The sequence below is a fragment of the Lepidochelys olivacea genome, assembly GCF_965140295.1.
Source record: "Lepidochelys olivacea isolate rLepOli2 genome assembly, chromosome: 3".
Lineage (NCBI taxonomy): Eukaryota > Metazoa > Chordata > Testudines > Cheloniidae > Lepidochelys > Lepidochelys olivacea.
This window is the reverse complement of record NC_140413.1, coordinates 7,374,441-7,389,897: the sequence shown is the minus strand read 5'-3', so window position 1 is coordinate 7,389,897 and position 15,457 is coordinate 7,374,441. Positions and strand designations below refer to the sequence as shown.

Here is a 15,457-nt window from a genome sequence, read left to right as displayed (position 1 = left end):
TACAATGGTCTACAGCTATTACTTGTTGGCTAACAAACAGCCAGCTTGGGAAACCCAAGTGTAACACCAACAGACCCTGGCTGTCTGCGGGTGGGATCACACCTGGGACCTCTGAAGCTAAATGCATGAGCTTCTACTGAATGAGCTAAAAGCCATATGGCTGTTAGTTAAGGCTGTAGAGCAGACTCATTAATCTCTCTCTCTTTTTCTAAGTGGTCTCAGTACCACTAGATGGAACAGAACACCACACCCAGCAGGTGTGTGGGTTACACTTCTCCTAGCTGAGGAAGCGCGTCCCAAGCTTCAGAGACTTCCCAGTTGAAATCCTAGATGAGCCCTAACTTGTAACACTAACAAACCCCAGTCCCGGTGGGCGGGATCGAACCTGGGACCTCTGCTAAATGCATGAGCCTCTACTGCATGAGCTAAAAGCCATATGGCTGTTAGCTAAGGCTGTAGAGCAGACTCATTAATCTCTCTCTCTTTTTCTAAGTGGTCTCAGTACCACTAGATGGAACAGAACACCACACCCAGGAGGTTACAGAAGCTCACGTTGGTGAGCAATTGTCACTGAGGGCTTAAGTTGGGCTTGAAGCAGAGCACAGCCCTTGTGCTAGTGTCCTGCAGGAGGTTACTTCCACTTGCTGGAGAAAAGGTTGCATGGCCGATTGAAAGCCTCCTTGTTTTCTTCCTCTCTGCAGGTCTGCATCATGGAGTGCGAAGGGAAGGCCTTTTCGAGTACTACCTGGGAGCTTTGCACCAAAGTGGCTGGGAAGTCATCCATACAGGTGAGCACTGACAGCCTGGAAGAAGATTCCTACCAGCCATTAGAGATGGAAGACAGTGGCCTGTTCAGAGGCAGCCGGAAGCACTTCAATGACCTCACCAAAGTGGTGGATCTTAGCAAAGTGGAAGGTGAGAAGAGAGTTTCCAAGGTGAGCAGCCTGATCCACCAGCGGGAGGTGGACAAGGGTGTCAGCAATGGGAGTGAGACCCCGCTGGGTGACTTCCAAGAGCAGCCCAAGGATATTTCCAAGCGGCTTGGTGGCTTCCTCAAAGGAAAGTACAGTTACAGGCAGGTGCTGGAGCCCACCGGGCAGGGGGTGCAGAAGCGGTACGGGGGCTTCATCGGGGTCAGGAAGTCAGCCCGGAAGTGGAACAACCAGAAGAGATTTAGCGAGTTCTTGAAGCAGTACCTGGGCATGTCACCGCGCTCCAGCGAGTACGATAGCTTAACCAATGACCTGAATGAACAGAACGAGATCTAACTGGAAACTCTGTTTCACGTCACTGACACATAGTGAATCGGTTTAAGTCTGCTATGGCCAAAGAAGTCAACCCCTTCCCTGATCCCAAAGAGCCTGTGTTAGGAATGGTTCACCAGACACAACCGGATTCATTGCTGCTCAGAATCAAGGGGGGAAAGCCTTCTGGTGGTGGTTTCTGAATCATCCAATGTATTTATTAATTCTTCTACATTTTCATGGCACTTTTGACTGCAAATACAAGACAACTGTCCCTGCCCTGAGCTTACAGTCTAGGTTTATTAGAATGGGAATTTACTTGTGAGGGGAGAGAGAGAGAGAATCAGTCAGGTTTCTCTTTTCACATTCAAAATGGATTTCCAAGTGTTTTGGTCCCTTAGGATACGTCTACACTGCAATTAGACACTCGTGGCTGGCCTGTACCAGCTGACTCAGGCTAGTGGGACTTGGGCTAAGGAGCTTTTTAATTGCATGGGCTCGGGCTGCAGCTTGAGCTCTGGGACCCTCCCACTTTGCAGGGTCCTAAACCCTGAGTTGAATGCCTACACTGCAATTAAACTGCCCATTAGCCTGAGCCCCCTGAGCGTGAGTCAGCAGGCACAGGCCAGCAGCCGGTTTTTAATTGTAGCGTAGATGTCTCAGTGTCTCAGGGCCACATGAGTAACTCAAAGCTCCACTAACTACAGAATCCATAAACCTCTGAGGCCTGTGACTTCCAGGGGCAGTGCAGGCACCCATTACCACCAAGGTAATCCCCCTCCAGAGCAGCCAAGGGAAATCCCATGGCCATCCCTCTCTACCTGGGACCAGCATGCCCTGGGGGATACAATTTCTAGCCCAACAAGATGGAGTTGTTTTAAATCAGTCATGTCACTCTTTCCTTCTTCAATCTGGGCTTTTGCTTTTAAAAATGTAGCCCTTCCAAACCTAATACCCATGCTGCTCTCCCTGCTCCACATGGGGACTTTGTTTGTTTATTTTAAATGCATTTTCTTTGGGTTAAATGTGCTGGATTAACATCCCTGGAGGCTAATCAACTACAAAACAAGTATGCCATGGGCCAGCAGGAGTGCAAGTCTGATGGCTGCCACACCATGAACTGAATCGGGAACCTCCTGAGCGTGAAAGCTTGAGCTGCTACAGCATGAGCTAAAGAGACAGGCTCTGTAGCTCTGGCTGTGATAGACTCATTGTCTAAGCCCAGGCACAAACAGGGACCTGTAATATAAATTTCCCAGTGGTTACAGAAGCTTCAGTACACACTGCCCACCACCATGCCTGAGCCCTGCTCTGGGGGCAGAGAGGGGAGTTGATTCCCAATGCCCATTCATTCTTTGAGCTCTCTTCTGAGACTTAACCCACACCAGAAGGCTCCAGGTACACTCCAACTGTAACCTTGGCAGAGGACAGGGTTAGAACATGGTCATCATATAGCCCAGTTTCAACATGGATAAATCTGTAGTGTAGATGGGACCTATTTGTGTCCCCACACCAGGTTAACACCTTGGACTGATCAAGGGTTTAGTGACAGGGACACGGTTACTACAATTTTTATCTGTGTTGTAACCACAGCCCCCCCAAGCCAGAGAAAACCTTTCCTCTCTGCGTGAGTTCACCTCGCTCCTGCCCACTGCCCTCCTTCCTCAGTGAAGCTGGCAACCATCCTTTCTCTTTGACTTTATCCAGACACTGCAGTGTCACTTACAAGATGAACCCCCATGCTCACAGCTGGGGAGGAAAAAGAACTCTGACACCAGAATCAGTTATGTGGGCTAGGAGGATTATTCTGGGATCAGAGGATTGATTATGTACCTGCACCGCCTGGAGGAGAGTTAGGGCATATATACACGACAGCTGCATGGTTACAGTGCAGGGTTTCAAAGTAAAAAGGCGGCCTCTTCAGAGTTGGAGGTGAAAGAGCCATGGTAGGACAGAGGGAGAGAACTGTACACGATTAGAGATTCCAAAATACTCATTTCTCATGAAACAAATGAGAGCTCACATACACACCTGAACAAGACAGCCACTAGCAGGCAGCCTCAGCAGAGACTCAGGGCTGACTGGGCCATGGGAAATGAGCTCTACCACTAGAAGTGTCCCTCCAGGACAGAATCAAGGCACTTTGGGAGTGGGTAATATCTGATCAAAGAGAGTGGGCATTACCATTGCCTGTGCTGCACGTGCTCTGTGGTTAAAGAGGACTACAGTTTTCAGGACTGCTCATCCAGCACCAAATTCATTGCCTTTTTAAAAAAAAATTAAAGAAGCTTAATGGCCCCTTCACTGTGTGTAAATACAGACTCATTCGTGAGAACATTGCTTCAGTTTGTCCTTAGAAAAATCCTTTGGATTAAAATATCTCATATACATCTATATAGCATCCAACTCATTCTGGTGGATCCCAAAGCACTTCAGACTCTTATTCAGGACTTATTCAGGAATCACTTTACCAACTACCGCAATGCAGCCACCTCTATGGTGGGGCATGAAAGCTGTTTAACATTACAGTTTAACAGAACAATAACAGTTAAAGACAGGATGTAAAGAAGGGTGCATCCATCTGCAACTGGATTGTGAATTTACTGGAGCAAAGAACTATGGGTAGTACAACTGGTGGAGGAAACAGATTTTACAGAAGAGTTAACATCTGATTGGTCACTGAAAATACCAAACTAGATCTGTGGGTCTGGAATTTCAACAGAAATTTTTTTTCATCCCCCTGTAAAAAGCAATAGGCCATTCCAAGTGGTGATACTATGTAAGGATATTTAAAATGATACTCCTGTTATGTCCTCTGTGTCTCTAATACATGCTGGTTCTATTTTCAGCTCCATGACTGACTCACTGTGAGACCACAGGCAATCGCTTCCCCTCTTTGTGCCTCAGTTTCCCCCTCTGTATAATGGGGGTAGTGATCATATTTACCCCCTTACTACTCTGGAGAGTGCACTGAGTTCATTAGAGAACAAGTGCTATTGCAATACAAAGTGCTGTCATCTCCCTGTCTGAGTATTGGCAGGCGAGGTCCTGAGTCCTCCTCTTCCTTCTTCGCATATGCACATGGCTCAGGTGGCACATGACCAGGATTCATCACCGAATTTGGTCCACTGGTTGGATCATTAGCTTCCCTGGCTTGGGCCAGGTACTGACGGAGATGCGATAAGAATGTTGATCAATGCCCCCCCACCTCCCTGAGTCCTTTACCCAGCTGGTCGTTAATTGCCAGGAAATGTCTGACTAGGAGATCAATATTGCTATTAGAAACTACAGAAATATAAGAGCGTAAATGAAACCTAAGGACTTTATTCTGTTTCCCTTACTGATGTTAAATATTGCCTTACTGTATGAGTGGACCCACATATGGAGTAAATTGCTATTTTGTATGAATAAGGGCATCAGAATTTGATCCTACTGTAATTATTTTAAATGCCTCACACTTCTCTACCATCTTCCCCCAGGGGCCACAAAACACTTAAATTTTGATAGCATTAAGCCTCACATCACTCTTGGATTGTTATAGCTCATTTTACAGATAGGGAAACCGAGGCACAGAGAAGTCACATGACTTGACCAAGGTAATCCAGTGAGCCCAGAGGAGTGCTGGGAACAGAACCCAGATGTCCCAACTCTTAGTCCCCTTCTTTTGTTACCAAGTACTTCTCTTTCCATCCCAGGTAAGAGTTGAACTGTTTACTGCCATGAACACAGATATCCATTTACTGTTCAAATCCAGTAAGGTATACAAGGGTTGTCAGAGTCAGCACCAGCCTGTCAGTTAAAGGCTGGTACAGGAAGCAGCAGGAAAACAAGGTTTCCTGGTCAGCATTCCTTGAGATTTTATAATCACTCCGGGGTTGACTTCTTTGCTCAGCGATACAGCGGTGTCTGTGTTTTCATTATGTCTCTTTCCCATGGCATGTATCTTGTCCTAGCTGCTGTCTCAGTGCTGTCACTTTAGAGGGTGTATTTTTGTAACTCCCAGGATGACAAATGGAGCCGGGCCTGCCGCTCTGCCCTATTCTGCCTAACTCGCAGACGAAAGCATGACCAATAAACAACAAGCCTGGGTCTTACCTGCGTCACTGCCGTTACTGTTTGTAAAAAGAACCAGTTCTTTTTAATTGTTTCATACAAATATTTCTCCATTAAACTTGTACATAGCAAAAAATGATTAATAAATTAGTTTACTATTTCTACTGTATCATTGTGATCAACACAATCACTGGGTCTGGCTTCCTGAGCACCCACCCCACAAACGTCCACATAATACCACCTCCACTGCTAGGGTCCCACAGGGCAATATAACCAACCCCAAACTGTTCAAAAATCACCAATCAGACCTCAACATAATTATGAGATTAGTTTAAAAACCATGAAAATTTTTAATAAAATAAAGCATTTGGGTTATTGGCCTCAGAGTCTTTAGAGTGCATTTGGGTTCAGGTTTTGAAGCTTTTCTCTACTGCCACAAGGGTAGAAGTTTGTTGGTTTTTTTTAAAATGAAGGCTGAGATTCTCACATCATCACGTGACTCCAGGTGTGGGGGCATTAGGAAAAGTACTGCTAGACTCATGACAAACATTGAGAGTTGCCATGCCTGCATGGAGGAAAGCAGGCTTCCCTTAGGTATGGAAGGAAGAAGAGACCAGGACCATGGGTCAGTTCCTTCCCACTTTGGTCTCGCTTCTGGGTAGGAGATAGAGAAGGAACCGACTTGTGGACCCCACTCTGATCCTGCCTCTGGATCCTTACAGAGGATTGTAAGGCAATGAGCATTACCTCCCACTAGTCTCACACCCACAAGGAGAGACAGGGCCAAGTCTTCACAGAACTGTGGAATTCCAAGAAGTCATTTGTGCCCCATGCCATGCCTGCATCCACCTCTCCTGGACACAGGTGCAGACTTTCCAAAGTGCCGGGGGGTGCTCGACCCCCATCTCTGCCCAGGCCCCACCCCCACTCCACCCAGCCCCGGAGTCAGCGCCTATGCAGCTGGATCTTATCCAGCACCCTACCAACCACATCCATTTCGTCTGTCTAGTCACTTACACCTTCAGGACCATGAAGGATGTAACCGTAGCCGGCTGATGTGCAGCATGCAAGTGGAGCTAATGTAGACATAGGCTTGGCAAAATTCAAATTTTTTTTATAATTTTGACAGATAATATTGATGTTTATTTTTAATTATTCGTTTAGATTTTTATCTGTTTAAATGTTCATAATTGCACAAAATTATGGGGGGTGTCACACAATAGGGCAGTGGTCCCCAAATTTTTTAAGTCACCCCCTCAGGCCTAATGTAATTTACCTGCACGCCCTGGGAGCCACAGCTGGGAGGTGAGGCCGGGAGCAGGGCCGCGGTCTGGGCTGGGAGCAGAGCCCCAGCTGGGGCCGGAGCCGTGGTTAGGAGCCAGGGAACAATGTTAGGGCTGGAGCGGGGAGTGGGGCTGGGTTGCGGCTGGGGTAGGGCTCTGGCCAGGAGCCAGGGGCCATGGCCAGGACCCAGGGACCGAGGTCGCAGCCAGGAGCCACAGCTGGGGATGGGGCTGCAACGGGAGCCAGGGCTGAAGCAGAGCTGGGGCCAGGAGGGCTGGCCCGGGCCCCGCTGCGCCCCCCAAATGTTCCTCCTCAACTCCTTAGGGGGGGCGCGCCCCACAGTATGGGGACCATTGCAATAGGGGGATGAGACAATCATTATTTAATTAGAGTAGACATTGAGATTCAAATACTGTAGTTAAAGCTTTATAACCCTTAAAACACAAATTGTAAGATCACAGGTCAAAATACACAAAGTAAATATCCTTAAATCAAACGCTAGTAAGTTCTAAAGCAGCATTGTTCTTACTTTGCCTATCTCGACATTTCAGTCGACATTCACTGATAAAAATTCCAAACCGGTTTATACAAATGAACTAGCTGGCATGCTCTCAGTTTGCAGACACATGCATACACATTCTTCTGAGTGATACACAATCTTCTATCCATAATGAAAAACAGAGTTTTCATTTAGGCAAGAAAACAAAACAAAAAGTCTTTGTACATAGCATGGGGGGTGGGGAGGGAAATTCATCTAGATCAGCAAAGCAAAGCTAGTCCAATCATGAGATCCCTGGGGTGGGAGGAGGGGTTGTCTCAGTAGATGCTGGTGTCCACATCTCAGACCAGTCTGTATCCTTACCGGAAACCAGGCCAAGTCTGATGGATATGATTACTGAATGGCTGTCTCACCCTAGATTAGGGAGGAGATACCTGTGTAATGACCCCTCCATCAGTTTGTACCCTTCATTCTATTTGCATGCTAAGGGAGGACCTTCAGCACCACAACACAGATCTCTAACCCCTGAGGTACAGGATTAACTTGATTAGATGGTAGCGGCAGTCAGCTATTTCCCTTCAGCCAAGGACACTACGTACACTTTGCCAGTGTGCTTCATCTGTACTACCCACTGCCGGCCTTATGTCTGCCCTGTAGCTAAACAGGGGGCTTCCATCTTCCAATGCCATCAACTCAATGCCTTTAGTCAGCTTCAAATTCACCGGAAGAGACATTTTAACCAACTCCCACCATGCAAACTGTTTCGGGGGGATAATAACACAACTAATTTGCAGCCAGCTAGGACTTCACAGCAGCAGCTGTGCCGTGGGCCACGGCTACTCAGAATGTCACGGAGATAGCAAAGATAGAGCTGCACAAGCACTAGACATACCTTACCCAGACAGATGGATCGCCACTCCCACTCCGTGCTGAGCTCCGTCTCTCTCTCTCTCTCTCACACACACACACACACAAATTTCCCCTTTATTCTTTTGGGCCTAGAGAGGATACACACTTAGCTCCTGAGAAATCTCTCCGCTGCAAAAGGCAGGCCGTGCAAAACAAAATTAAAGTAATGATTCCAAAAGCAGTTGATGCCATCAGGACTCGTCTCTAGTGTTTATTAGAAATTGCCTCCTCCAGGCTGAGTGTTGGGATAATAATAAGGATCAGAACCAATTGTGCTTCTGACTCCCATCCTGCCTCTGAGCATTTCCTGAATACATGATCAGTTTCTTTCACTCGCTACCAGAAATTTTTAAACTTCCCTAAGGATACCGATATCCGCTCTGCCCCCTCCAAGCCATGGTCATTCGTGTTTGAATGTAAAGCCTGGATTAGATACACAGGTTTCTCAGGAATTTAACATTGTGAATATTACCTTTAACATTGCGTCTCCTGTAGCTCTTTGCGGCACATGGTATGAAAACATTGTGTGATTTAAGTATTAACCAATCATAATGCTTTTACTATGTTATTAATCAACTGTAGTTAATAAAATAATACTTGGTGTAGTGAGGTGGAGTGGCCTCCCTCCCCACTTGAGAGCGAGGGACTACTGCACTCCCCCGTGGTGGACAGAGCCACACCCTCCTTGCTGGAAGTACCAGGGTGGGACAAGAAGTATAAAGGGAGGGCTCTGCAGCTCAGTCGAGCGGAAGCCAGGGAAGGAGATGGATGCCTCCACTTTGCTGAAGCACTTTGGGTCTGAATCTGTGCTCTGCCGCACCCTGCCCCCAGTGGAGACTGACCCTGAAGAGGAGTTGTCGGGACTGCCAGCAGCTGTGTACCCAGAGGAGGCAGAGGACCTGTGGATTACAGAGGTACCAAACTTCTGGGAGGTAGGCAGTAGCTCGGGGGCAGCTGACAACTGTCTGGCTAAATTGCTGACTGACTCTAGAGCAGCGTGTTGCGGCTGACCCAGTGGCAGACCACTCCGCTGCTGTTAGGGTCCTGGGCTGGGATGCGGTGGAGTTGGGCAGGCCCACGTCCCCTTACCCCCTGCCACCCCACCCCTAGGGTGCCAGACTCTCCAGCCTAGGCCAGAAGGGGAAATACAGGTACAGTCGCTCTGAACCCATAACTTTTCATTGTTTTACTGTATCAACTTTTCATTGTTTTACTCATACAAGAAGAGGCGGCCCAGCAAGGACACCCACTCTTAGGTTCCCAGCTTTTGCCTCTCTTGGGTGGAGGAGAGACACCTCTCCCTTCTGTCCCAGGTATTTCCAGGCTGCACAGTTCCCCACCTTCACTGTCTTCCCCAGTGCAGACAGGGTGCCCAAGCACATCTGCTGGCTTTCTCTTCAGGGATGGTTAACAGGTGTAATTGCTACAGTTATCAGTACCACACAGTTCTTTCTCTGCAAGCCTATTTTATTCTTCAGATAAGAAGCATTAGAGAGAAACCATATTAAAAATGATAAAAGAACCTACGCACATGCTAATATCAGGGGGTAGCTGTGTTAGTCTGTATCCACAAAAACAATGAGGCATCCGGTGGCACCTTAAAGACTAACAGATTTATTTGGACATAAGCTTTCATGCGTAAAAAACCCACTTCTTCAGATACATGCTAATAAGCTCGCCAGAATTAACCCCAACCCTAACATAGATGCTGGTAGGATAAATCCTTCACCCAACTCTAGGGGTTTCTTTGTAGTTACCAGTTTGTCGGTACAGTTGCCCTGAACCATACCATGTATCAATTTTTCATTGTTTTACTCATACAAGAAGAGGTAGTGGTACAACAAACAGAGGTCGAGTTATCATCGGCTTTTCATTCCCCGTAGGATTAGGCAAGGAGTGGAGGGGCATGCAGAGCAGTTTGTTGATGTCCCTCATATCCTTCTGGGAGATCTCAATGAAACTTTCATAGAGATACTCTGTGGTCCTCTCCTGAAGGATTCTAGGGATGGCAGCCTTATTTCTTCCTTCACAGTAGGACGCATTCCCACACCACTCTTTACAGAGTTCGTCTGGCATCATTGCAGTAAACAGGCTAGTGGCATATGGGTCCAACTGGCTTTTGGATGCCAGCAGCAGCTGTGTTCTCTGTGCCTTTGTCACTCTCAGGAGTGAGATATCAGCTAAAATCATGGCCGCCTGTGGAAATTAGAGCCAATTTTCAGTGCCATTGCCCTATGCTTGTACCCACAGATATATGGACCAAATTGTTTCATGCAACTTAAAATGTTAATTTCATTCTCCTTCCCCCCCAGTCCCAGTCCCTCATGGGCAATACTCATCATAGCTGGGGCTGGAAAGCAGTACAGTGCAGAGGCACTCCACAGCAGAAGTGTCAATAAGACATGCCTTACTAAAAAAATGTTAATGGGGACGAAGGAAGAGAGTTTTGAAATGTATCTTTCACTTTCCATTGTGATGGTAAAGACAAGTTTGTCTGTTTTATCTATAGCTGCCGCCATTGTGGCCTTGAGGGGGAATCTTCCCCACACCCACAGAATGCCTGACCCTGTTGCAGAGGAGAAAGAAGAGGATTAGGGAGAACATGTTCAGCAAGATGCTGCAAGCCAGCTCTGCATCGAATTGTGAACAAAGGCCAACATGGCAGACAGCATGGAGAGAGATAGCGAGGACAGGAGAAAATGGAGAAAGAGCCAAGAATCACATCAGGAAAAAAGGAGAGGGAGATTCACCAGGACACAATGGGGATTCTCAGGCAGCAAACACAAATGCTGCAGACTCTAGGTTGACCTACAGGTCCAACAATCATGGACTCACCACCCTTTGCAGTTCCTGGAGAACTCCATGATGGCAGCTCCCTACACCCCCTCCAAAAATCCAGGTGGCACCATGGGTCACATCCTTACCACTGTATGCTGGGAGACAGTAAGGACAATCACAGCTTCACATACAACAACCATGCCTCTCATAGGTCAGTGTATGTGTAGCCAAACTGGATTGTATTTCTGCACTGAAATGGACAGAGCTGTTTGCTGCCTTTCTATATTTAAAGTTTCATTTGGTTAATTTATGTTTGAAGTTTGCATTGTATTGTCCTCTTACTTATACATTTTTTACACTGCTTTTGTCAGTTGATAAAATTCCATTTAAAAAACAATATAGCTTCATTAGCTCACTGCACATACTGCAGAATGTATAGTAGGACTCAAAGCACCCAGTACTTTAAGTGTGCAGCCCGACAGTACTCGTACCTTCAAGAAACCACCCAATCGTGTGTAATGTACAGCAAGCACTGCATAATGCATTGTGTGAGTGAAAGAGTGTCAGTTATAAATGCACAGCAAAACAGGAGAATTCCTAGGTTCACTATAAGACACAGGGTTATACGCATAAACGTACACCAAGCACTACAGCGTTGCATTCCTAACAAACCGTTAGGGCCAGAGCACAGTCAGGCACAGCACATTACTGTAGCTGATTGTTAAAATGCTCTTTCAAAGTCTCCCCTAACCACATAGCTCCACGGTGGGCTCTGGCAATGGCCCTTGTGTCCAGCTGTATAAATGGCCCTTGTGTTCAGCAGACAGCCACTCCACCTCCATTCTCCACCGCAGCAGCAACTTTTCCGACTTTGCCTCATGTCAGGGTTCCTTCCCCACTCTGAACTCTAGGGTACAGATGTGGGGACCTGCATGAAAACCTCCTAAGCCTACTTTTACCAGCTTAGGTTAAAACTTCCCCAAGGTACAAACTATTTTACCCTTGGACTTCCACTGCCACCACCAAACTTTATCTGGGTTCCTGAGAAAACGTAGTTTGGATATGTCTTTGCCCCCAAAATCCTCCCAACCCTTGCACCCCACTTCCTGGGGAAGGTTTGGTAAAAATCCTCACCAAATTTGCATAGGTGACCACAGACCCAAACCCTTGGATCTTAGAACAATGAAAAAACATTCAGTTTCCTTACAAGAAGACTTTTAATAGAAGTAAAAAGGAATCACCTCTGTAAAATGAAGATGGTAGATACCTTACAGAGTAATTAGATTCAAAACATAGAGAATCCCTCTAGGCAAAGCCTTAAGTTACAAAAAAGACACACAGACAGGAATATTCATTCTATTCAGCACAGCTATTTTCTCAGCCATTTAAAGAAATCATAATCTAACATATACTAGCTAGATTACTTACTAAATTCTAAGACTCCATTCCTGTTCTGTCCCCGGCAAAAGCATCATACAGACAGACACAGACCCTTTGTTTTTCTCCCTCCTCCCAGCTTTTGAAAGTATCTTGTCTCCTCATTGGTCATTTTGGTCAGGTGCCAGCGAGGTTACCTTTAGCTTCTTAACCCTTTACAGGTGAGAGGATTTTTCTTCTGGCCAGGAGGGATTTTAAAGGGGTTTACCCTTCCCTTTATATTTATGACACCTCACATATAATATGCGGCACAAAACAGGCATCTAACACCATTGGGATATTTTTCACACTTAAATCCAATCTAGTGAGTAAACAACACCAGCGACCCTTCAATCTACCAAAAGCACTTTCAACTGTCTTTCTGCAGCTAATGAGCAGATAGTTGAATCTTTCCTTGGTGCTGATGAGGTGGCCAGTGTATGGCTTCATGAACCAGGGGAGCAAGGAGTAGGCTGGGTCCCCCAGGATCGCTATTGGCATTTCAATATCACCAATCATAATTTGCTGGTCATGAAAGAAGCTGCTTGCAGCTTTCTGAACAGTTCTGTGTTCTTAAAGATGCAAATGTCATGCACCTTCACTGGCATCCGTGTTGGCTAGTCAGAGACGCATCTGCAGTGATCCACCAAAGCTTACATAACCATAGAAACTATTAACCATAGAATAACCATAACCATACACCATTACATAACCATAGAAACCATATACTATGTTTGTAGACTATAGCAACATGGGCTGGTGCCAAAATAGGGATATGCATGCCATCTATTGTCCCATCAGAGTTCATAGTGAGAGTCACAATCCTGCATAGCAGGCCACAATTAATGGCCCTGCACACTTGCATGACAATGGCCTCCATTGTGGATTTTCCTACTCCAAAATGATTTCCCAGTGACTGGCAGCAATGCAGCATTGAAGTTTCCAAAGTGCAATCACCACTCACTTCCCCACTGCCAGGGAAGCTCTCATTCTGGTGTCCATGAGCTGAAGGGCTAGAGCGATCTCTGCATACAGACCCAGAAATGTGGCCTTTTGCATCTGAAAGTTCTGGAACCACTGCTGATCATCCCAAACTGGCATTATAATGCGATCCCACTAGTCAGTGCTCATTTCTCAAGCCCAGAAGTGGTGCTCCACCATCCGCAGCTGCTCTGTGAACACCACTAAGAACCTTGAATTGTTTTTCACTATGTCCCTCAGCAAATTGTCCTCAAAGAAATCATCATGTCCCCCCCACTGTTACGGACCTTCCTGCAGCGCTGATAATACTGGAAAATTTTGAACACTGCACATACAGGATGCATGACACTAGTACACAGCTGTGTGGGCTCCATGCTTTTGTAAGAGTTGGCAGACACTGAATAGTGCCATGTGGATTTGTGGGATTTTTTTTTAAGCAAAAATTATGGGATATAGATGGCATTAGGGAGGGAAAAAGTTGCATGCTGGGAACTTGACCTCTACCTCCCAGAGATCCCTACATGAGTTATCTGTCCCCCAAACTATTTTGTAAAAGCTTCCCAGAAGGCATTGCACAAGATGGTAGCACATGGCACACTGGGATACCTACCCATGGTGCACTGCACTTTGCATCAAGACTCAAGCACTCTTGGTATGTGCAGCACCAATGCCAAACAGCCAGGTATGCACGCACATGAACAATACACTAACTTCCGCAGCTGAATGCCAATGTAACTTGCATCGACCAACATTTGTAGTGTAGACATGGCCTCCCATCCAAGAACTGATCCAGCCATACTGGCTGATAACATCTCTTGGTGTACATGCAGGGAGGAAAGGCATGAGCTTCCCAAAAAGCTGCATTTAATAAAAACTACACAACAGCTGTAGGGAAAGGAACCTGCTGGGACCTCAGAGTTCAGAACACCTCAGGAATGGAGGGTGTTCGTATCTTTGAAATGTTCGTAACTCTGAACAAAACGTTATGGTTCTTTCAAAAGTTTACAACTGAACATTGACTTAACACAGTTTTGAAACTTTACCATCCAGAAGAAAAATGCTGCTTTTAACCATCTTAATTTAAATGAAACAAGTACAGAAACAGTTTCCTTACCTTGTCATATCTATTTTTTTTTTTAAAAAAACTTTCCCTTTTTTTTTTTGTCGTTTACATTTAACACAGTACTGTACTGTATTTGCTTTTTTCCCCCTTGACTCTGCTGCTGCCTGATTACTTCCAGTTCCAGATGAGGTGTGTGGTTGACTGGTCAGTTCATAACTCTGGTGTTCATAACTCTGAGGTTCTACTGTATCCCGATTTTGGTTAAGAACAGTTGTAATTTGGTCTGCATTTAGTGCAACTCCCTGTTCAATCGTTTACTCTTTCAAAAGACAGACTGAGAGCCTCAATATACACAACACAATGATCCAGGCAGGGGAATGGGATTTTTACAGTTATGCTTGAGGAACCTGAGATGTCAAAGCAAGTTCCCCTAGGCCCATTCCTGGTGTCTGTTGGAGCAAGTTACAGATGCCATGGCCACGTTCAATCAGGGTAGGGAGTGACCTGACCCCAGCTAACCTTTACTCTCTCAGGAAAACAGCTGCTAACACCCACAGCTGCACGTGAGCTACAGCTGAGTGCAGGAGGGCTGACGCATTTACCTGCAACAGTCACAGCACAGGAAGTATAGAGCTCATTGCTTTGTTAAGTGCCTAGAGTATGAAAGACACTAGTTATAAAACCATATTCTATCCGAACAGGAATAATAGTCTTGGCTTACAGGATTTCTTGTACGTTAATGGCGCACAGCAATCAGCTCTTGGCAGGGAATTCGTTTTCCTGGAAATGCCACATACTTGCACCCTTTTTCTGAAGGAGAAGGAAGTCTGGTCATGTAATTAAAGACCCAGATCCCAGCTCTACTGCCAAGAATTTCCTAAGCGACTTTGGGAAAGTCACCACCTCTGTGACTTAGCTTCCCTATCTGTAAAATACGGATCATATCTTTCTGCTTCACTGGGATATTGTTGCTGTAAGCCAAGGGGTTCACCAGCTGCAGAAACAAGGGAAACACTGGTGTTTCTCTCCCCATCCTCTTCTCCTGCTGAGCTGCTCCTTAGCTTCCTTACCAACCCTCAATAATCCCTGCAGCTCTCCCAACAAAAGCTTCTTCCCCCATGTTCTTAGGGCATATGACCAGTCTATAGGAATAGGGCTTCTGGGATAGGAGTTTGGAGGCACCCATGCCCTCCTAAAGCTCACAGGGATTGTGGGACCCTTTGCCAACCA

General features: G+C 46.2%; 1 protein-coding gene across 1 annotated transcript in view; it reads left to right on the top strand.

Annotated features, from left to right (window-relative positions):
• Nucleotides 1-5,466, top strand: part of PNOC (prepronociceptin) — a 46,829-nt gene extending 41,363 nt beyond the window's left edge. Inside the window, exon 3 of the mRNA XM_084624794.1 lies at nucleotides 702-5,466. Within this exon, the coding sequence (XP_084480920.1) occupies nucleotides 702-1,268 (567 nt within the window). The 3' untranslated portion in view covers nucleotides 1,269-5,466. The remainder of the gene's footprint in view (nucleotides 1-701) is intronic.
• The last annotated feature ends 9,991 nt before the right edge of the window (nucleotides 5,467-15,457 follow it).